This window comes from Pyrus communis, chromosome 5, assembly GCF_963583255.1.
Source record: "Pyrus communis chromosome 5, drPyrComm1.1, whole genome shotgun sequence".
NCBI classification, from domain to species: Eukaryota; Viridiplantae; Streptophyta; class Magnoliopsida; order Rosales; family Rosaceae; genus Pyrus; species Pyrus communis.
In genome coordinates, this window is record NC_084807.1 from 3,364,351 (window position 1) to 3,388,181 (window position 23,831).

The following is a 23,831-nucleotide window of genomic DNA, read 5'->3' on the forward strand; positions in this document are numbered from 1 at the left end:
GATGGAGGTGTGTCGTTGTCTTGCCGTGAGTTCATGGCAGCGCGTAATGGGTGGTTGGTTGCTGTGAGTTCTAGGCATGGGTAGGGTGGTTTTTTCGAAATTCTGCTTCACTCTTAGGGATAAATTAGGAATTACAATTGTACTACACTCACCCCAGTGTCTTATTTTCCCACTCACATGATAATCTCACCTATCATAAAAAGTTAAAAACGTAAAATGTTATTTCCTGTCACCATTATTTTCAAAATAACCCTAGTATATTTTGTTTTAAATAACTCTAATATATCTTAAATAACATTTAATAAATAAATAAGAATGGAAAAATGAAAGAAAATGCATGACTTGGATATTCATCATCTACGCAAATCCTAGTACTCACAACTATTGCCTCTCCGCAGAGACCTCGAATCCCAAACCACTCTTCTACCTCATGTTCTGTCAAAGCCACATATCTCACTACCAAGTCCCTCCTTCGTTGAAGTTTCTCACCTTCGTCTACCACACACTCATTCCTTCCTCCAACCCTTTTTGTCAATTGTAGCCCAAATCTTTCCCAGCCTCTCTTCGCCACAGATATCACACCCCGCCCACCATTATTTATTTATTATTTTAAATTATGTTTTTTTTCCTTCAAAATTGTAGTAATTAATTAAATAGGGGGTTAAAAGTATTTTTATAATAGGATAAATATATCATTAACTTTTTTTATTAAATAGTGGGTATGGAAATAAGACACTGGGTGGGAATATTAGCACTCTTGATAAAAATAAGTTAGTTGGAAATTGTTTAATTAAAAATCTAAACAAATATGTGTCAAGCCTCTATTTGTTGGGAACACCAGCTTTAGACGGGTACCGTGTACCCTGAAAAATTCCTAAAAGTGGTATGAAAATGTTTTAAAAAGTTGCATTTTTTATATTTAGCCTTTCATTCATAAATTATTAATTTAACCTGAAAATATTTACTCGTTTGAATCTCATAATAAAGTTCTAATATATTTTTTATCACTATGTTCATAAAACTCTTTGAACACAACTTATTGCCTCAACTATTTCTAATTTGGCTAATAATTTGTAAAAATAATCAATGAACTACAACTCGTATAACTAAAGAAATTTCCTTATTTATTATAAAAAAAATAGAGATTCATCTCCTTAGTTCTTATAAAAAATAGAGATTTGTCCCCTTAAGCAACCTGCACCACGTAAAGTAAAACTACAACCGGTTACAGGTAAAGAAATTTTCTTATTTGTATTTTTTTAATAAAAAAATACGATATTTCATTTAGTTAATAAAGAGTATTACAATAATAAAGCAATAAGCGACTTCAAGTATTTTTGTTTGGATCACAGTCTCATTGAACAACTTCTAATCTAGAAATATTACTTCCATCTTATAAGATACTTCTGCTCAGCATTTTTTATTTGGCGTTTCAAACTTTTTATCATCCAAAATAGAAATAAATATTACGTCGTCCTATATGGAGAAGCTAATATTACATTAAATTCTATTTTAAAAAATAAACAAATAAATTAAAAAGATTCAAGAGAAAGCCAATTCACTAATTAACACAAAAAAAAATTCTATGGGCTAGGAGTAGGAGATCACTTTCAACTTTGACAACTTGGGGTTTGGTGGTCATGGTTTTGTTTTGTACATATATGCATCGGATTTTAACTCTTTTATATTTTTTTTAGTGATATTTTATTGAAAAATGTTAAGGAGATTCTCTCAAAGTAAGACTTTTTGTACTCTCTGTTATTTCATATTTTTACACAATATTTTATAATGTTGGCACGAAAATTATCCCAAAAACATGAGATGACGGAGAGTACAAAGTCTCACTTTTGGGAGTCTCATTAGCATTTCTCTTTGTTAAAAAAGCATAGAAAAGACCACTTAGTACTACGGTCTAGTAATATTCCTCTTCAATTGTAAGTAAAATGTCTTAAGTTCGATGAATGTAGCTTTATGCAGACTAATCTCTTGGTATGCACTCACGTTAACCCAATAGTTTTTCAAGAGGAGGGGAGGTAGCTACGTGGCGGGATAATTTTCAATACATGAGTTGTTACTGGGTTGTTCCTTTAAACTGAATATTTCTTATGTGTGCATTGTTTATTTTTTATTTTTCGAAAGGATTTCTCCTAGGTTTGATGGATGAGCGGATGACTGGATGAATAACATACTCTATTTATCTTTTCATTCAAAATTTTTGAATTTAAAACGATTTTATCAATTATCATCCTAAAATAAATGTCTTCTCTTTCAGATTTTTTGTTTTGTAATTAGGGACTTATTGAAGATTTAAAATAGAAGGAAGAAACGTATGATATTTAAAAGAATCTTTGTTGCCCAAGTAATCAAACTTCTACCTATTAAAGAGGCGTAACATAGAAATTAGAATCCCCCGTAGCAGGAATTAAGCCCTAATTCAACCATGGAACCAAGGCAAACACTCTTGGTTCTCAAAGCATGCCAAATCCAAAATGTCAACCTTTCACAGACCCTTGCAGGAATGGCTCATACTACTCTTCTCGGTCCTCCGGAGATCAGACTCCCCACACCACCACCTCATCCCCAACGGCCTGCTTCCAGCGATCGCTTCACCGACCTCATGGTCGCCAATTTCAACCGTACTACAATTCAACCGACGCGGTAGAGACCCCTAATGGGCTTGACAGAGAACAACTCCCCCACTTGCTTGTCCTCCGGTAACCCTTGCCTTGATTTCTTCTTCCACATTGTACCCAGTACTCCTGCCTTTTATGTGAACCAACAACTCATGTTGGCCTGGTCACACGATGCCCTAACCGTCCTCAATCTCATCTGCAACTTTCGAGGTGTCCGTGGCACTGGAAAATCTGACAAGGAGGGGTTCTACAAGGCGGCGTTTTGTCTCCACCAGAACTACCCCAAAACCCTAGCGTGCAACGCCGCATCTGTCGCCCAAATCGGCTTCGTTAAAGACGTCCCCAAGATTCTCTACCGCCTTATAGAAGGCCAGGAGGTGAAGGAAAACCAGAAGGCCGAGTGGTTACAGAAATAAAAAAATAATAATAATAAATAAATAAATAAATAAAAGTCAGCAAGCATATCTCCTACAGCTATGAATCTGATGATACAGGTCCTAAACAGGGTAAAAGAGGTGAAGCTGGAAAACAAAGGAGCCGGCATGGAGCTTACAGAGGTTCGAGTGATGAAGGATTTGGAGTGGGGAAAATTGGAAAAGGCAAAAGCTGGCGCTTTGAGGAGAGAGAGGTTCATCTTCCAGACCAAGAAGGTTTTTGAAAGATACCAAAGTAATCCAGATTACCGGTTTTTACACGAGCGAGTTTCGGATGTTTTCGCTCAGTGTTTAAAGCACGATATTGAAAATTTGAAGTCCTCTAAAAAGAATCCTCACTTCACTCTGGCGGCCAAGTGGTGCCCTTCCTTCAACTCCCCCTACGACTGCACCATATTGTTGTGTGAAAGCTTTACGAGTAAGGTTTTCCCCAAATAATTGTACACAGAATATCAAACGATTGAGGATAAACACTACGCATACAGAGTGAGGGACCGGCTGAGGAAAGAGGTTTGGGTGCCGTTAAGGAAGGCCCTGAAGTTACCCGAGGTTTATATAAGCTCCAACCAGTGGAGCTCCATTCCATACAATCAAGTTGCCTCTGTGGCGATGACTTTTGCAAAGAGACTTTCTTGTGGCATGATAAAGTGAGGTTTGAGGAGAACTTGGAGGACGTGGAGGCAGGAAAAACCAAAATCGAGGTGGGTGCTTTGCTTCCTCATCAGATCATAAGTTCTTTAGAGGAGGGAGATATTGATGGGAAAATGGCTGAGCTTCAGTGGAAGAGAATGGTGGATGACATGTTAGAGTACGGGAAGATGAGGAATTGCTTGGCAGTATGTGACGTCTCGGGAAGCATGTGCGGAATACCCATGGACGTGTCTGTGGCTTTGGGGCTTTTGGTGTCTGAATTGAGTCTTTCAGTCCGTCCCCTCAGCTGCATTTGATACAAGGCGACGATCTTCAATCCAAGTGTGAGTTCATGAGGAGTATGAACTGGGGAATGAACACTGATTTTCAAAAAGTCTTTTATTTACTTCTCGAAGTTGTTATGAATGATAGGCCAGAACATATGATAAAGAGGATTTTTATGTTCAGCGACATGGAGTTTGATGAAGCTTCAGAAAATAACTGGGAGACGGATTATGAGGCAATACGGAGGAAGTTTAAGGAGAAGGGGTATGGGGATGTGGTGCCACAAATTGTCTATGGAATTTGAGGCACTCAAGTTCTACGCCGGTGTTCGAGACACAACCAGGGGTGGCGCTAGTGTGTGGCTTCTCCAAGAATATGCTCAAGTTGTTCATGAATAATGACGGGGAAGTTCGCCCAGACCATGTCATAGAAGCAGCCATTTCTGGCAAAGAGTATCGAAGTCTGGTTGTAGTGGATTGATTCGATGGTCATCATCAAATTTGTTGCAGTTTTCTTTTCTATTTCCTTGAAAACAAAATTCGATGTTAAAACTCTTCGTTTTTCAATTTCTTACAACCATATTTTCTTGCTCCATGTGTGTTGATTTCTGCAGACTGAGTTTCTAGCTATTTTTCCTTGAAACAGGTAAATTTCAAATGTTCCTTTTTAGCAATGATCTCACACACATATGGATATATAATCGTTATCGATTGTATATTATTTCTCGAGCCACGCAAGAGCAACTGGTTGATTATTTGTTGGGAAATATGAGCTTTTGGCATAATATTAATCACATTGTTTTAATAGGAGTTTTCCTCTGGAAATATATGTGAATCCATGTGTGTGATCATACACAAGGGAGTCAATCTCTCTGTTGCTCTCTTGGTTTTGCAGAAGGTGAAAGAATCTGATATTGTAGAATCTGGTGCATTTTATCCTTGCACATGCGTGTGGCTCCTCATTTTTTGTTTATTTAAGTTGAAGAAGGGTGTGACGTTTCAGATTTTCATTAAACTTTAGGTAAACTTTACAAGGCTTTATACACCAAGAGGTCTACAGAATATAGGGGTCCCGTAGCAGCTATACTATACAATTAAATACAAATTACAATTAAAGGATAACAGCTCATCATAACTGCCCTTGTCTACACTCCCCTGTAAACTTGACGCTAGAGAGGAGACAAGTTTGGAACACAAGGACTGAAAACACGTCTTCGACAAGCCTTTCGTAAAAAGATCAGCCAGTTGCGAAATGGAAGGAAGAAAGTGAACACGGTGAGTTCCTGAAACGACACGTTCCAGGACGAAATGATAATCCAAAGCAATGTGTTTCGTGCGAGCATGAAAGACCGAATTAGCAGCCATATATGTGGCACTCAAATTGTCACAATGCATTAGTGCTGGCTCAAAGACTGGTACACAAAGCTCACGCAAAAGACCCATTAGCCAAATAGAATCAACACATGTAAGGGCAAGGGCCCGATACTTCACTTCGGCACTAGATCGAGAGATCGTCCGTTGTTTCTTAGCACACCAAGAAATCAAAAGCCAGTGGTAGAACAACATGTGTCAGGGCACCCTGCCCAGTCCGCATCAGAATAAGCAATGAGACGAAACGGTTATGAAGATGAAGTTAAGCGAAGTCTCATACCCAAGCTGCCCTTAAGATAACGCAATATTCACTTAACCGCTTCTATGTGAGTAGTAGTAGGATGACCCATAAACTGAGAAACATTTTTTATAGCAAGGGAAATATCCGGCCGAGATAATGTAAGATACTGCAAATAACCCACAAGCTGCCGATAAAGAGATAGATCCGAGAGGAGAGCACCGATGTGTGCAGAAAGTTGAGTCTTGGCTGCTATAGGTGTGGAACAAGGTTCACACTCTAATAAGTCACCACGTTGTAATAACTCCAAAGTATATTTTTTTCTGAGACAAGTGAATGCCATTAGATAAATAAGATACCTCTATGCTAAGGAAATAGTGCAGCTTGTCGAGATCATTTAGTTCAAACTCAGTGCTTAAAGTTTGGATAAAGGATTGAATCAAGGGAGAAGAATTACCCGTCAAAACGAAGTCATCCACATATAGAAGAAAAACAAGGATAGATGAGCCATGATGATATGGAAACATTAAACTATCAACTCGACTTTGAACAAAGCCCACTTAAATGAGAAAGGTGTTTAGATGTTGAAACCAAGCTCGCAGAGCTTCTTTAAGATCGTAGATGGCTTTTTGAAGCTTACAAACATAATTGGGACGATTAGGATCAACAAATCCAGGTGGTTAGGTCATATAAACCTCTTCCATAAGTCAACCATGGAGAAATGCGTTCTTCACGTCAAGTTGATGTATCAGCCAACCAAAGGACACGACAAGGCTAAGCACAGTTTGAATCGTGGTAGGCTTCACAATGGGACTAAAGGTCTCGGTGTAATCAACCCCAGGCTGTTGATGGAAACCTTTAGCGACAAGACAAGCCTTGTAACGCTCTATCGATCCATCAGAATTACGCTTTATTTTGAACACCCATTTACATTCGACAGTGTTAGCATAAGGAACATAAGGAATTAAAGTCCATGTACCTTGTTTGAGCAACGCATTGAACTTATCCAACATAGCCTGGTGCCACTTAGGAGATTGTGAAGCCTGTGTAAAACAAGTGGGCTTTACATCAGATTCAACAAAGGCAGTCATCGCAGAGGGAATAGGATGACGACTGTGGAGCCAAAAATAATCACAAGGCGACACGTGGATTTTTGGTAAAAATGACAAAATTACCCCTGAGACACATCGGTTGTCCTATGCACGAGCAGTGGACAATCATTCTTTAATCAAGCCAAAAGTGTCCAAAATAGGTAACAAATTCCAAATTATCTCATCCATCCTCATCTTAGGTAATTCCTTCATAACCTACAAATTATTCCATATAAATGGAGATTAATTGGCTAATTAATGGATTAATTCCTAATTAATCCATTAATCACCAATTAAATCACCCATTTTCACACAAGAAAACCTTTAAAGGCCGGCCACCTCCATTCCCTATATATATGACCCTATTTTTTCTAAAAAGCTAAGTCCACACTCTTGTAAAACTCCAAAAACTCTCCAAACACTTTTTCTCTCTAAATTCTAACTTTGGCATCGGAGGTTCTTCAGCCAAAGCCCCCCTCATTCATCGTGGGCACGTAAGGCTCTTAGCCTTAACCTAAGGTGTTAATTGTTTTGTAGGTGAAATTTTGTCCAAGATCAAGAAGGCGGAAATTTGCGTCCACAAATTAGTGCTTTCATTGAGAGTTGAAATTCACACTCGTAGAAGACTCTCGCAAAAAAAAGGTTTTTTTTCTTTATTTTCTAGTCTACTTGTATTTTTTGTACGTTCTTATTATTAGAATTTTTTATTTGCAAAGATTCTTTGATAAAACGAAAAAGAAAAATACAATGGCTAGAAATTTAGAAAACTCCATGAGTGAAAATTCCAATATAAAAGAAATGGGATCGCGGAAATCCACGAGATTAAATGTGATCCTAGTGGGAGCGGCACCACCACCACAAGGTTCCACCATGGCACCACTACCACGGCCCGAGCTGTGCCACCAAAGCAAGCCCAAAGCCGTGCCATCCAAGGCTCGTGACACCCAGGCCATGACCTAAGCCATGTCACTCCAAGCCTAGCCTTGCACCTACGTGTGTCACATGCCGAGTAACCCACTCCCGTGGCTCAACCTGCTCCCACCGAGCAGCTTACTCTCGTGGCCCAGCCTGCTCCCGCTGAACAGTTTGCTCTCGTGGCCCAACCTGCTCTCGTGGTCCAACCTGCTCTCATCGAGCAACCTACTCCTGCAGCCCAGCCTGCTCCTGCAGCCCAGTCTGCTTTCATGGCCTTCCAAGCAACCCAAATTGGTCCAAGACTAGTTCAACCGTCCCAGCTCTAAATTTCTGGACCGATGATCAAACTGGGAGCATTTTCACCATATTTTTCTGCAGATTTGACATTTCCCAGCTCAAATCTCGCGCCCGGAGTCTACCACACTTTTACTGCTCAAAGAGAAACATTCCTTCCAAGCTCTTCCAATCCAAATGGCGAACAACACTTGTCTCGACCAGTCATAAAGTTGATGAGCGCCCTAACATAGCAGACGACCTTGGTGAACCAGCTCTTGCAGCGCACGAAAACGCAACGTGTTCCAAACGAGGTGTCCCGAAGAAGGACAAGGGTAGGGGTAGATGAAAAACCTCTCCAATAGTATCTCGACAAGCAGCCACTCGACCTGCCACGAACCGAGCGTTTTGGCAAAGTACAATCCCGATTGGGCCCCCGAGATAGCGTATACTCTCATCTTAGCACGTGCAGGAACGTGCACTCTCAACTAGACCCACGAACGAGCATACATTCACGGTTGGGGCCACACTCTGATAATCAACATGAGTAGCCTTCCAAGCGAAGTGTTTATTTGCGGCTAGGCCCACAAAGAGCATCCTCTATATCATATCGGAGTAGGCAGCATGACAGGTGGAGAGAAGCAGTCACCCAATCCGGCTTAAGTTTAACCAGCAGCCTGCGAAATCTCTCGTCTGCTAGGAATCCACCACATACACAACTACCGAGGCATAGATGAGCAGAACAGCCTAAACCAACAGGTCAAGACTAGGGCAGCCGAGAGCTCTGCCATTCCCAACAAAGGTAAATTCAGAAAGAAGTAGAAATGATCCTGACCAAGCGATTGCACAATTTCCTGTGCAACGAAGCTATTGACAAGACGCTTCGATAAGACATGACGAAGATGAGCGAGTCATCTTTCAATAACAAGATCGAGCAGACGGGACTACCCCACATAGATTGTCAGATATAAAGACAACCTCTGCTCTGACAAATGCAGCAACTCAGCCTAATGGCGCACCGGGGGCAGACGAGTACCAGAAAGACACACCAGCCCAACTACCAAAAACTGGGGGCAGGCTAAGGATTATTTCGGTTGTCCCAGCAGTCCAACTTTCCTCAGCTGCACTCACGACAATGATTTCCATGCTCTTCAGTGTGAAAGGGTAAACCAATTCCCCGACACCCCAAAATGGTATGTTCTTCAGTGCGAGATGATAAACCAATTGTTCTCCAGTGCTAGAAGGTAAACCAATTCCCCGACACTCATATGGGTCTGCTCTCTAGTACGAGAGGATAAACTAATTACTTTCTAGTGCAAGAGGGTAAACTAATTCCCTGACACCCATATGGGTTTACTCTCCAGTGCGAGAGGGTAAACTAATTGCTCTCCAGCACGAGAAGGTAAACTAATTGCTCTCTAGTAAACCAATTCCCCGACACCCCAAAAGGTTATGTTCTCTAGTGCGAGAGGATAAACCAATTTCTCTCTAGTGCGAAAGGGTACACCAATTCCCCGACACCCATATGGGTTTGCTCTCCAGTGCGAAAGGATAAACTAATTACTCTCCAGTACGAGAGGGTAAACTAATTCCCCGACACCCATATGGGTTTACTCTCCAGTACGAGAGGATAAACTAATTGCTCTCCAGTGCGAGATCTTAAACTAATTGCTCTCCAACGCAAGAGGGTAAATTAATTGCTCTCCAGTGCGAGAGGGTAAACTAATTGCTCTCCAACGCAAGAGGGTAAATTAATTGCTCTCCAGTGCGAGAGGGTAAACTAATTGCTCTCTAGTGCGAGAAGGTAAACTAATTCCCTGACACCCATCTGGGTAAGGTCTTCAGTGTGAGAAGGCCACATAGCATAAAAGATCGAATGCTTGAAGATCAACTAGGCAGCAAATGGTCAGAGGGCAACATCTACTTTTGCACTTAACAGTTCACTCATTCGACACTTCATCTTCAGCAGCTCCAATCTTGGCAGCTTTATCCTTGACTGCTCTATCTACAGCAACTGAGAAATCAAACTTAAGCAGTTTCCTTATTTTTGGCAAAGCAGCCCAGACATGGCAGCCCAAATCGTTTCCCATGCCATGCCACTTCCTCGGCCCATACCGAGCCAATCCTTGGCTTCAATCAAGCCGAGTAGCACAAGCAATGACCTATGCCATACCACATCTTTGGCCCATGACAAGCCGACTCCTGGCCCCTACCAGCCGACGTGCCGTACCACCCTGACGGCTGCCCCATGGCAGCACCTCCTAAGAAGAAGACAAAGAGAATTAAGTTTTCCTTACATCGGTGCGGCACGGAGAAGACGAAGAAAGCAACGAAAGAAGGTCCTTTGCACGGGCAAGATGTAGAAGATTGCTAGAGGAGGGGAAACAAATATCCTCTAAGTTCTCTCTTTCTCTCTCTCTTGTAGGGTAGAATAAATCACTCTCCAAAGTTGATTTAATAACCCACTTAAGGTGGACTTAAATAGGCTTTGAGAGAAATTTATTTCCCTTTCCTAGAAGTATCTAATTTCATATTAAAGAGGGAATCTACATCAAAATAGGAAGCAATCCTAAGTTTCCTAGAGCAAGAAGATCTCTACACCTGCTGCTCTTTCTTACGAACAGCCCAGCAGGTGTGGGGGCATTTGTGGAGCCAAAAATAATCACAAGGAGACAAGTGGATTTTTGGTAAAAAGGACAAAGTTACCCCTGAGACACACCGGTTGTCCTATGCACGAGCAGTGGACAATCATTCTTTAATCAAGCCAAGAGTGTCCAAAATAGGTAACAAATTCCAAATTATCTCATCCATCCTCATCTTAGGTAATTACTTCATAACCTACAAATTATTCCATATAAATGGAGATTAATTGGCTAATTAATGGATTAATTCCTAATTAATCCATTAATCACCAATTAAGTCACCCATTTTCACACAAAAAACCTCTAAAGCTGACCACCTTCATTCCCTATATATATGACCCTATTTTCTCTAAAAAGCTAAGTCCACACTCTTGTAAAACTCCAAAAACTCTCCAAACACTTTTTCTCTCTAAATTCTAACTTTGGCATCGGAGGTTCTTCGGCCAAAGCCCCCCCATTCATCGTGGGCGCGTGAGGCTCTTGGCCTTAACCTAAGGTGTTAATTGTTTTGTAGGTGCAATTTTGTCCAAGATCAAAAAGGCGGAAATTTGCGTCCACAATGACTAGCAAAGTAAGCCTTGGTTTTGGGTTTGAAAATTCCAAACTTAGACCATGTGTAAGGTCCTGAGGAATGAGCATGAGCTACGCCACTAGTTGGCAACTGAGATGCATGTGAATGTAATTGGTGATGCTGAGTTGCAGTATGAATTGACATGAGGACAGTTGCAAATGTGTTGACATCAGCTAGTTCCAAATTTTGAGGCACAATCACGGGTGTTGCAGGCAGCATGGGTGCCACACCACCAGCTGACAAGGGAGATGCTTATGGATGAGAGGGTTGTTGCTTAATTGCAGCAGGGACTGACGTGGGGACAGTGGCAAACATGTTGACATTGGTTAGTTTTAGATTTTGAGGCACAGTTACGGGTTGTATGGAGGACAACATGGATGTCAAGGCATTGTTGTGCTGAAGTGGGACAGGTATGGGGACAATAGAAACAAATACCAAGTCTGATTCTTGCATGGAAGACGATGCCATAGAAGAGAGGAATGGGAAATCATCATCATTGAACTTAACATGATGGGACAAGTATACACGTCCAATGGGGGGATGGAAGCAACGATAGCCTTTATATTGATCACTGTAGCCAAGAAAAACACATGAAAAAGATCTGGGTTGTAGTTTGTTAGTTGCATAATCACCTAGATATGGAAAACAAGCACACCCAAACATGTGCAAAGCTATATAATCAGGAGCTCGGCCAAATAAAATTTGAAATGGAAAAGCCCACTTGAGAACAGGAGTGGGTAGCCGATTAATTATATAAACAGCGGTGCAAAGTGCCTCAACCCAAAATTTATGCAGAAGATTGGCAGCAAGTAATATGGTGCGTCCCATTTCTGAGATACGACGGTGCTTGCGTTCTGCAAGTCCATTTTGCTGCGGGGTATGTGGACAAGAAAATCTATGGTGAATCCCCTTATGCGCACACAATTGACAAAAAGACAAATTATCATACTCTTTACCCCCATCACTTTGGAGTATTTTAACCATTGTAGAAAATTGATTAAAAATGAAAGTTATGAGATTGTTAAAGTGATTAAAGACCTCAGACTTCTTACGCATAGGATAAATCCATGTGTATTGTGTGTAATCATCCGTAAACAAGACATAGTAACGAAAACCCGACACCGACACAATAGGAGACATCCAAACATCAAAATGTATTAATTCAAAAGGAGACATAGCATAATGTTTTGAAGATGTAAATGCTAGGCGATGGGATTTAGCCAACGCACAGTGATTACAAAAATCTTTAGTGGAGACAGTAAATGACAAGCCTAATACATCACTAAATGCTAACACACTAAGAACTTGACAGGAGGGATGCCCAAGACGACGATGCCAGAGTGAGGGTGATGCAAAAATGGAAACAAAAACATGTTTGGCAGTATAACCATTTCTAGAAGCAAGACCAAGCTTAATAGGATAAAGACCATCTTCACATAGGCCTTGAAAAAGAATAACACCCATCTTTAAGTCGCGTATGACAAAACGCCATGGAAAGAATGTTAGACTAACAAGATTATCACGTGTAAACTTAGCAACCGACAATAAATTTTTCCGAATTGCTGGAACATGCAAAACTTGGGAAAACCAAAAAATGAACGACCTGGACTTAAACCAGTGTGCGCAATAGGGAGGGTCTCACCATTACCCACAACAACCTTGTCATTAGAACTATACCCCATAGCTGAAGTAATGGAGCGAGAGTCACTTGTCATATGGTGAGTAGCACCAGTGTCTGGATACCATGTAGGATCAGAGAGGGAAGCAATATGCATGCCATCGAAAGCTCAAGAGATATCATCATCAAAACAAATCGCTCAAGGACACAACATAGCTATATGACCAAATTGATTGCATGCCCAACATTGAGGGGCACGAGTAGCAGGACATAGTCCAAGGATGCCAAGTTGTTGTTGTGCAGCATACTGACCATATCGGCCAACACCACCATGCATAGTAGAACAACCACCACTATAAGTACAAGGATGTCGATTACCACTTGAAATGCCATGATGGCGTAAAGGCGGACCAACACGTCCCTGATAGAAATTACCACCAAAATTACGTGCGGAATAGAAAGCAGAGGGAGCTAAAGCAGCTTGAGTTAAAGTATGTTTGGAGTCATAAACTAGAAGACAAGCACACAAATCGTTGAGTGACGGTAGTGGAGGAAAGTTGGACAGCGCCAAGACAATAATCTCATATTTAAGCCCAAAGCCATTAAGTACATAAGTCACTAAATCATCATTCTGAACAAGTTGGCCAACCAATAGAAGCCAATTGATCTGCCCAATGTTTGGCAAGACCCAGATATTCCAAAATCATTTTAGTACCTTTCTGAAGAGACAACAACTGAAACTGAGTATGGGTAGAGTTGGCGAGGGATTTTGAGAAAAATTTTGACGAAGATGCTCCCAAATCTCATAAGAAGTCGATAACCCAGCGATCATAGAGATAACAGGCTCTGTAAGTGTAGTATGCAACATGCTGACAAGTGTTTGATCAGTTAGGTACCATACCAGGTAATCAGGGTTGGGAACACTAGTAGTCACAGGAGGCACCACAGTGGATGAGTCGAAATCAACAAAGGCATTTGGTGAAGCTGCATGAGTGGTGGTGGTGATAAAGGGAGGAAGGCAAGGGTGGGTTCCATCTACAAAACGCCAAAAGTTTTGGCCAATCAAGAATAGCTTAACTTAACTTTCCCAAGGTATGTAATTAGACTTAGAAGGTTTGACAAAAACTTGTGTAGAGATATTAGGGATTGGAGATGTAGGAGAGAAAGTTGCGGAAGCCATGGAAAAAAAAAAAGGATCAGAGGCTCAATACCATGTGAAGTTTTAGATTTTCATTAAACTTTAGGTAAACTTTACAAGACTTTATACACCAAGAGGTCTACAAAATATAGGGGTCCTGTAGCAGCTATACAATACAATTAAATACAAATTACAATTAAATGATAACAACTCATCCTAACTACCCTTGTCTACAAAGGTTTTTAAAGTTAATTTCGACAAGGACGATTTGTAACCCGTGTGCGAGGATAGCTAGATAACTTACTTTACTATGAATTCATAACTCATTATGTCTTTTCTTGTTCAATTTTTATTTTGAAACAACAAACAACTAACTAGACTCAAGTCTATTTTAATTGGTCACAACCTATCTTGATTGGCCCACCAAACAGGCCTTAAAGGTGAAGAAAGTTGTGATTACTTATGTTTGATTTAATTTAATGGATCTTCTTCACCGTTGGATACAATATTTCTTATTGTTTCAACGATTTTAATTATAACTTCTTAAAGTTTGTTACAGTAATATAAGTATTGCTATATTGCTTTTGATTTATTGATATTAATATATTGTATACTAAATTCTTCCTAACAAGTTGTATTATATTACTTGTAAAGAAAATGTTTTAGGTTTTAATTTTATAGATGAAGAGTTTAATACTAATTTACTCCTCTCAAACAACTTATATGATACAAGTATATCGTCACGTCGCATGTCGGGCAAATTAAATAAAGACATTAGAATAAAATATTTACATATATTTTTTATTGGTACGAGCACTATTCTAAAATTCCTAGCTTAACACTATCTAGACCCCACCTAGGCGCTAGGCGCCTGTCCATCACCTCGATTAATTCATATGCACTTAAAAGTTAAGAAATGGTGCCTAGACTTACTCAGGCGCTTACCTAGCCCACCTAGGTGCGTGCCTAACCCGCTCAAACCATCTAGGTCGTGACTTTCACGTAGACAGAAAATAGATAACTTTTATTTTGCAGTTTATGTATCCCATTGAAATTATGTATTTTTTAATTATAAGCAGACACTTACTTAAATTTGCATAATCTACCTCCCCACCTCATGCGTTAGGCACCAACCCAGAAGTCGACTAGCGACTGACGTATTTAGAGCAGTTCCACCCCTAACACAAATGCGCCAGCACCCAGCGCATTTATTCACTCAGTGAACAGTGATAGACCCCGATGAACAGTAATAGGCCAAATGCATCTTCACCCCTAAAACTAAATAGCCTAATCAATTTTATTAAAATATTATTAATTTTTATTATAAAATAATAATTTAACTTTTATTTCCTGACCTTTTAATAAAATAAAATATTATTATTATTATTATTATTAAAATACGCACGACGAGCGAACCAAATTGTTATCCTCATCATCCTCCTCCAATAAAACCAGAAGAGAGAGTGAGAGTGAGAGTGAGCTGAGAGTTTGTGCTGCAGGCTGAGCAGTTGAGCTTTGGGGTTTAATTTCTACATCTCCACCCCTGCACTTCCCTTCCATTCCCGCCGCTACCTCCAAACCTCCACACCTCCTGTCCTTCAAATATTTTTAATTTCTGCATCTCCACACCTCTTCATCGTCCGCTTCGTCCTCCCGTCCTTCTCCCTCCGTGGCTCCTTCCCTCTCGATAGCCTCAACCAACTCCACTCCTCAGCATCCACAACAACTCCCTCTTTGGCACAAAAAAAATAATAATAAAGGTGGTCGACGTCACACTGGCGTTAACGTGGCGTCAACGTGGCGTCAGATGGGCCGGTCCCAAGGTCTGTCAATTTTGGGCTGGCCTGGAGACCAGCTTGGACTGGGTGCCAAGTAATTCGCTTGGTTGAAGAGAGTTCCCTAGGTGTCGGGCTATTTTTTTGGCTGTGTGCCAGCCTATCCCACCCTCGGAGGAAATGCTCTTAGAACCTTGCATGTAACATGTTAGTGTAATAATGAACTCATACGATACAACGCCTATAAGTCCTTCTCCTGTCCCCACCTTTTATTATAAATATACGTTAAAATTAATTTTGCCACCGCATCTTTGAAATCCTTCCTTCAAAATATCTGCCGTCCAAAAAGTTTCCTGATATAAAGTAACCGACATCAATTGCCTCTGCTTGGCATTTGACTTGCATATAAGTCCTCCTCTCTCCCTCTGCGAACTCTGAATCGTCGATTGGAAGGTATGCCTGAGTTCTTCATCCTGTAAATTAGTCTCTGTTGTGTGATAATCGTTGCTAATGATATCGATGGTGATTTTTGTTTCCTGTTTATGGCTTGCGTAGCTTGGATCATCAACGATGGAGGATAAGCAGCAACTGGCAGGCGAGCTTGTCACCAAGTCATTCACATGGACAATCAAGAACGTCTCTAAGGCGACAACCCAGAAGCATTATTCTGAGGTTTTCCTCGTCGGTGATTGGAAATGGTAATTTAATTTTGTGCATCCCCTCCTGCTAATATTCAAATCCGTTCGAGGTTGTGTGAGTTTTGAGATGAATTGTTGTTGGTTTAGGGATTGATTGATTGATTTTATTGTTTGGTTTGATCAGGCGGATCCTTGTATATTTGAAAGGGAACAACGTAGAGCAGTTGTCCATGTATTTGGAGGTTGTAGATGCTTCGGACTTGCCATATCTGTGGACTAGGTATGCCCAATTCAGCTTGACTGTGGTCAATCAGCTGAGCAGCAACATGTCGATAACAAAGGGTATTTTCTCTATCGTTCATTTGGGTTGATTTCGCAGTTACGATTGCGTTTTTTTGTCTGTTTTCGTTTCATTTTGTGCTCAATTCAGCTTGGATGTGGTTAATTTATGAAACGGAAATTGCGATTCTTGCATCCGGTAATGGAGGCTTTGGTTTGATTCAGTCTCACACTTCCTCCTGTAGATTGATTATTTTTTATGATCGCAAATGGGAACCTGATTGTCATATTTTCGTTTTTTTTTTGTTTATTTTTTGTTTATTTTTGTTCCAAAACAAATGGTTAGAATTTAACTTTGTTTGCAAATAGAAGTAAGCTCATTTTAGGATGTGGTCTTCGGGTGTAGTTAAAAGTTTTACATTTGTTTGGAATCACGGACTTGAGGGAAAAACTAAACTAGAGGAAGTATGCAATTTTGGTTCTTTTCGTTATCGGAAAAGCATTAATTAGAGAGAGAAAAATTGTGACTTTAACGTTCCAAGGATCTATAGAAGGGAGGTTTCTTTTGTAGAAAATAATGCAACTTTGAGACCCTTGGATTCATCCGATAGTTAAGATCAGAAGGAAATTCTATGTTTCCTCTTACGTGCTTGAATAACTCTACATGTATATATGGACTTGGGTTTGGTTGTGTTAAAATTAGGAATAAGCTGTTGAGAGTTGTCCCACATCGGTGAGGGACAAGGTTTGCTATGTGCTTATATGATCTTGGGCTACTCCCCATATTGCCAATTGGTTTTATGGTGGAACCTCAATTTCATCATAAGCTTCCTTTGTTGTTTTTTTATTAGTTCTTGGTTTGTTACAAATACTTTATTAATTGTGTTTCTGTGATCCTTCATGTTTTGAATTTACAGAGACTAAACACAAGTTCAATGCAAGTGAGAGTGACTGGGGATTCACGTCATTCATGCCTCTAAGCGATTTTTTTGACGGAGAACAGTTTGTTTGCAATGATAAATGTGTTATTGAAGCCAAGGTTGCAGTCCGTAAGGTGGACATAAAGAATTTGGGAGACCAAGGAACTGACAGTTCTGCACCCAGAGAGTCGGAACATTCAAGTGTGGATTCTGTGCAATTTCCACTCTCATTACCAGTTACAACGCGTACATCTGAACAGGTACAAGCAAATGTGAAATCGGAACAGGTGCTTGCTTTCCCGGATGCACCAAGTTCCGGAGAAGTTTGCATTAAGCCCACTGATGTCCCTGTTAACCCTTCCTTAGTCAAGGGACACGAGGAAGTGCCCCCCACACCAGCTGGTAAGCTCATGGATTTTAGGGGTTTAGGGAACATAGAGAAAGCTTTTGTTCCACTGCTAGAGGAAGTTTGTTTGTGGCATCCCTCGTTGATTGAGTGCCAGAAGAAGAGAAGCCGTACGTATATTGAATGGGCATTCACAGCTTTAGGTCGAGTTTTACATTTTCTGAAGACTACGAAGGTGAGGGACATGACTCCAGACACCTGTGAACACGTTCAACTTCTGTGGGAGGAGCTTGAGACTTTCAAATTTGACTTGGGTTGGCTGGAACCTTATGTGCAAGCTGCTCTGGATGTGAAGAAGCTTGTGGAAAGGGCGGGGATAGTTAAAAAGCAGAGAGAGGATGTGGATGCGTTGGAGATTGAAGTGAAGAGGCTAAGGGCGAGGCTAGCGGTTGCAGAGGTGGATCTAGAAGTAGCAAAAAGAGACTTGGCAAAGGTAGAAAAAGGCTTCGGTGACACCGATATGAACAGGAAGTTAGGTTATGGGCGGCATTGACCTTATTTGAGAAACATCTCATTGATATTAAAAGTGGTGTGCAATATTTGCAGCTCATTGCAAAATATAATGTATGATGTACTTGCATTCCAGTTGTGTTTCAGTATTTTACGGTATTTCAAGAATATCATAGCAAGCAGAAATTGTTTGTTTTTTCTTCTTTTGGAGAATTCGTTCACTTGAGCTCAATATCGGGAGGTTTATCAAACCAAATAAAGTCCCAACTCTTTTACTAGCGCTATCCAATTACGTTACGACCACATACGGGGAGTAGTAAGATGGGAGAGGCTGCGATTAAAAGCAGCACAAACTCACCCAAAATATTTCGAATCACACCCCGAGGACCTCCCCTTCCCAACCGTTGCATTGAAGGCTCGGTCTCTATTTAATTTTAACCAACCAATATCCTATTTAATTATCATATAATAATAGCATTTTTTAGTACAAAACCACATCCACTCTCTTTTTCTTTTTCATTGTTGCTTATGGTTTGGTGATCATGTCATTGGTAAACTCAAATGCGATCACAAGGTGCAGACTTTGGTAGATAAAACTAAAATAAGATGTTAAAGTCGAATATATCCTCCCATTAAAGTAGAGTATTTATGTCTTATTTTTAAAGCAGAATATCGTTGCATGAAAAAGAAATAAAATAAAATAAAATAAGAAGATGTCATATATAGTGACTACATACCGAGTGAAAAGAAGAAGATGGTAATGGATACTAAAACGATTAAGTTCTTGGTAATGAGGGAGAGATAACAACGGGCCCTTTCTATTTACTTTCGATTTCAAATGATTGTAATGCTACATATGGCTTTGAGATTGTGACGGTATTTATAGGATTAGGAACATATCTTAATCAAGAAACATAATATTAGATTCATTGATGCACACATAGTATTAGGTTTTGCTTTCCATCCACAGTTTTGAATAAAGATTTAATAAAAATACGGTTTTGAATCATTTGACATTAAAATCTTAGTAGAAAAGAATATCACTAGACCGTAATACTAAGTGGCAATTCTACTAAGATTTTAAATACAAATGATTCAAAACTTTATTTGTCAAATCTCGTTAATTATTCAAAACTGTGGATTGGAAAGGAAATTAAATTTTAACCTAATATTATGTGTGCATGAACCTAATATTATGTTTCTTAATTAAGATCTGCTCCTAATCCTATAAATACCATCACCATCTCAAAGCCATGTATCATTACAATAAGTTGAAATAGAAGTTCCACCTCAAAGACCATTCTCGTAAAATATTAGTCAAATCAAAAATATATGAGGCATCTAATTGAGTTCAAAGAAATTTACAACACTATGTTAAAAAAATATTGAAATTTTATTGTGACAATTAAATTGGAAAATAGTTTCGGACTGAATTGAATTTTTTGCAAGGATGATCTAGGAATTGAGACTTACAAAGACGATTCGAATTGTTGAAGTTCGATATGAAGTAGGTCCCATAACTAATCCTTTTTTTATTTAAAAAAAAAAAGAAAAAAAAAGAAAAAAAGAAATCTCTTCCCTAAGGGTCTGAACCTATATATATTAGGTTAGTGTTGAACCATGATAATGAATTAGTTAAACAAAAAATGTTAAGGTTGTTATTTAAAACAACCCTAAATATTAAACCGTAAACCCACTTCAATTAATATGAAACAATTAAACATGAGACCCTAACGAGGTGTAACTTTCTTTTTTAATATAATAAGACCCTCACCGATTTTTTTTTTTTTTAAAGTAAAAAAAATATATGAATCTCTTTTGGTTGTTGCATTAGGTCGAAATCCTTGCAAAACAAACACTAGGTTATACTCCATTCAGAATTTACTGATAATTTCTTGCATACAAGAAACTCGACGTACTGTTAAAACTTAAAATGTACTGATAACTTATTACAAACATATTCAAATACTTTAATTTCAAGAACTATTCAATTATAAGTTCCTTTGAAAACGAGCCACTTTCACTGCAATTGCTAACATTGCCTTATCCTTGATGGCATCAAACCATCGAAAATAAGCATGCCTCCATGACTTCTTCAGAAACAATGTGCCACAAACGCTCCAAAAGCCTACAATAAAGCCGAGTGTAGAGCTAACAAAGAACCACAACTCATCATGTCCATCCTCATTGTCATTGTCTTTTGGATCCTTGGTTGTCGGATTGCCAGCTTCCGAGCATGCAATAGAAAGAGGAAACCCGCAAAGTAACGGGTTGCCCTCGTAAGTGGATTCGGGCAGTGTTTGCAGCTGGTTGCCCAAAGGAATTCTACCACTCAAGTTGTTATACGATAGATTCAAGTTGGACAAGAAGGTCAAGTACGAAATGCTCTGAGGAATCTGTCCCGAAAGTTGGTTGAGCGAGAGATCAAGATTTTGGAGCAGCACCAACTTTCCAATCTCCAAGGGAATGTCTCCACTTAATTGATTCATTGATAAGTTCAAGTTGGTCAGCAGGACGAGGGTGCCTATTTCTTCAGGGATTTCACCTTCAAGTTTGTTCACAGAAAGATCAATGCTTTTTACAAACATCAGAGATGTGTTATACTGGAGTGCTCTTCCTTTCATCACTGTTGTTTGTTGATCGTACTCCAGATATATGTTATAAGCACTGTAATAAGCAACTTTCAGAGCAGTGACATTATTCAGGCACTTGGGAATGGTCCCTGAAAAGCTGTTGAGAGCAAGGTCTAAGATGTGGAGGTTCTCGAGATTACACAACTGTTGTGGGATATGTCCACTTAGAAAATTCGACCTCAGTCTTAGGATTGACACAAGCGGCGCATTCAATCCTATCCATGAAGGTATTTTCCCAGTAAATTTATTGTCCCCAAGATCAATGTTCCTCAAAGAAGTGCAGTTTTCCAAGGAAAGAGGAATCTCACCTTCGAGATTATTGTTGTTCATCTTCAACATGAAAAGAGAACCCGAGGCACCCATTGAACTAGGAAGCTTGCCTGAGAGATTGTTGTATGCAGCATCTAGAATCAATATGTCAGGCAACAAACTCCATTCTCGGGGGAATTCTCCAGATAACTGATTGCTTCTTAGAGAAAGGACTAACAAGTTTCTCATGTTGCAAATGGAGGGCGGAATGGTACCGTTCAAATGATTTTCTGCAAGATAGAGTGATTCCAATTTGGGAAACTTTTGGTCCAAATTCCATGGGATTGGCCCGGAAAATGAATTGACTTCAAGCCTAAATCGAACCACATTGTCACCCGACCAAAGTGGTAATGGCCCATCAAATTGGTTATGACTCAAATCCAAAACCAGTGCACATGGGAATTTCAATTGGAGTGGCAGTTTTCCATGGATTTGGTTGTAAGATAAATCCAAGTACTGAGCTTGGGAAGATATCTTCAAGAACCAGTCCCCGGGTATGGAATCCAAGATTCCAGTAGCATGAAGTTTGACAAAAAGGAGTTCAGTTTGAGACTGCAGCCATAACCCAAAGGTAGGACCTACTTTACAGCAGCCAATGATAATTTTGTGAAGCATGAAAGGAGGAACCCAATCATAAGACACTTTAAAAGTGAGGGGAATAGGTAGAGTTGGCTGTGGAAGTACACTGCCTACTGCAAAGTATTTCAATCTTGTGAGATTTATGAAATGGGATTCAGTTAAAAAGCCTTCCCACGGATTGAACGATAGATCGAGGTGAACTAGCTGAGAGAGTTGCCCTAAACTTTCAGGAATTGACCCATTCATTTTATTATTGTAGAGGGTAAGAAACTTCAAATTGGGTAGCATCCCTAAAGAGGCAGGCAATTGGCCATTCAACATATTAGAAGACAAATCGAGTGACTCTAAAACACTATTGGGACAACTTGATAAACCATCCAAAAGCTCTTGAATCCCCCCATCAAATTGGTTTTGTGCAAGATTTAAGATCTTTAGATTGCAAAAATTCCCAAGAAGTTTCGGAACTTGACCCTCAAGGCTATTGAAAGATAAGTCAAGGTGTTCAAGTGATTTGAGGCTTTCAAATTCACTTGGAAGGGGACCACTCAAAGAATTTCCGCTTAAATCAAGTTTTCTGAGGTTAGCCAGATTGAAAAACCATTCAGGAAACGGAAACGTCAAATTGTTGTATGACACATCAAGGATCAAAAGTGATGCAAGGCTAATATTTCCTGGTGAAAGTGGTGGAAGGCTTTGAATTTGGCATGATGACAAATGTAACTCTACTAGGAAAGGAAGCATGTTGACAACATTTAGCCAACTTACCCCGGTGTTGCTGAGGTCCAATCCTTTGAGGTCGAGGTACTTTAGGGAAGAGAGACGATAAAGCCAATTCAGGTTTTCGGAAGGGAGTTCAAGCATGGAGTATTCAGATTCTTCGCTAAGGTCAAGATAGTTCAAGTTTGGCAAATTACCAAGATGAGGTGGAATCTCTCCTCCAAATGAAGCAGATGAGAGATTGAGATACCTCAAACTTTTAAGCTGACCAAAGAACTCGGGAATGGAAATCCCTCGAAAATCATTCCTGCTTAGGTCTAGGTAATTCAAATGTTTCAAGCTAAGCAAAGAAGGATTTACCTTACCACCCAAAGAAGAGTACTCCATCTCGTCCCACTCTCCATCAAAAGCAGAAAGCGTATACATATGCGCATTCTGGAGATTCATCATTTCAACACGACCCGTGATGTTGTTGCATGAAATTCCCTTCCACTGACAGCAGTCAAGTCCAACCCACGAAGAAAGCCTCCCGGAAGGATCAGTAACGTCTTCTTTGAAGGCGAGAAGCGCACGTCTTTCTTCGTCGATGCATGAGTTCACACTAGTGTGTAGATATGAAGAGGCCAAAAACCAGAGGAGCAAATAGTGAGCCATTTTGAGGTGAGAAGAAGGGTTGAATAAGTAAGTTGCAAAGCTAACCATTATCGTACAAAGTTCTCTTTGCTTTGGTGGAGATAGCTTCTTAGCACAATACATGAATTTATGATTAAGATGATGCCTCCCAACTTCCAAATTTTCAAAGTCTTCAACCCATTTTACAACTTGTTTATTATAAAGAGTAAGATTCTCTCTCCTCTTTTTTCCTCCCTTTCCCTTCCATCCTATTTAAACGGTTACGGTTAAGGCACGTCAATATTTTATAGAAAGAAAAAGATAAAATAAAAAGTGTGAGATGAGATAATGAAAGGAGATGAAAAGAGAAGGGAAGAAAATCTTATTCCCCACTGTAAAGTTCAACCAAAGTCTGTACTAGATAGACTAATAGACAGAATAATAGGACAACAATCCTATACGTTTTGGGCACCAAAGTCTTTGATTGGGACGTGGGTTTTGAATAAAAAAAAAGGCAGCAAAGGCATTGACTTAGACTTAGAATTCACGAGTCTTGTTCAATGGTAATCAATAATTGTCTAATTGTAAATGGTTTATTTGTTGATAATTAGCTAATGATGTGTGAGGAGTGGCCGGCAGTCTGATGCTAAATTAATATTTTTATTAATAATTTAT

At 39.7% G+C, this 23,831-nt stretch overlaps 2 protein-coding genes and 1 pseudogene across 2 annotated transcripts; 2 read left to right on the forward strand and 1 right to left on the reverse strand.

Moving 5' to 3' along the window:
• The first annotated feature begins 3,109 nt into the window (after positions 1-3,109).
• On the forward strand, positions 3,110-4,462 carry LOC137733572 (uncharacterized; annotated as a pseudogene).
• An 11,448-nt stretch (positions 4,463-15,910) lies between these two features.
• LOC137733762 (MATH domain and coiled-coil domain-containing protein At3g58270-like) lies at positions 15,911-18,508 on the forward strand. The gene is made up of 4 exons (XM_068472942.1): positions 15,911-16,066; positions 16,169-16,311; positions 16,436-16,593; positions 17,448-18,508. The coding sequence occupies exons 2-4, from the start codon at positions 16,184-16,186 to the stop codon at positions 18,347-18,349; spliced, it is 1,188 nt and encodes a 395-aa protein (XP_068329043.1). The 5' UTR covers positions 15,911-16,066; positions 16,169-16,183; the 3' UTR covers positions 18,350-18,508.
• Positions 18,509-20,080: 1,572 nt separating this feature from the next.
• Positions 20,081-23,327, reverse strand: LOC137735382 (receptor-like protein EIX2). Its single transcript, XM_068474806.1, has one exon. The coding sequence runs from the start codon at positions 23,298-23,300 to the stop codon at positions 20,298-20,300; it is 3,003 nt and encodes a 1,000-aa protein (XP_068330907.1). The 5' UTR covers positions 23,301-23,327; the 3' UTR covers positions 20,081-20,297.
• Between the last annotated feature and the right edge of the window lie 504 nt (positions 23,328-23,831).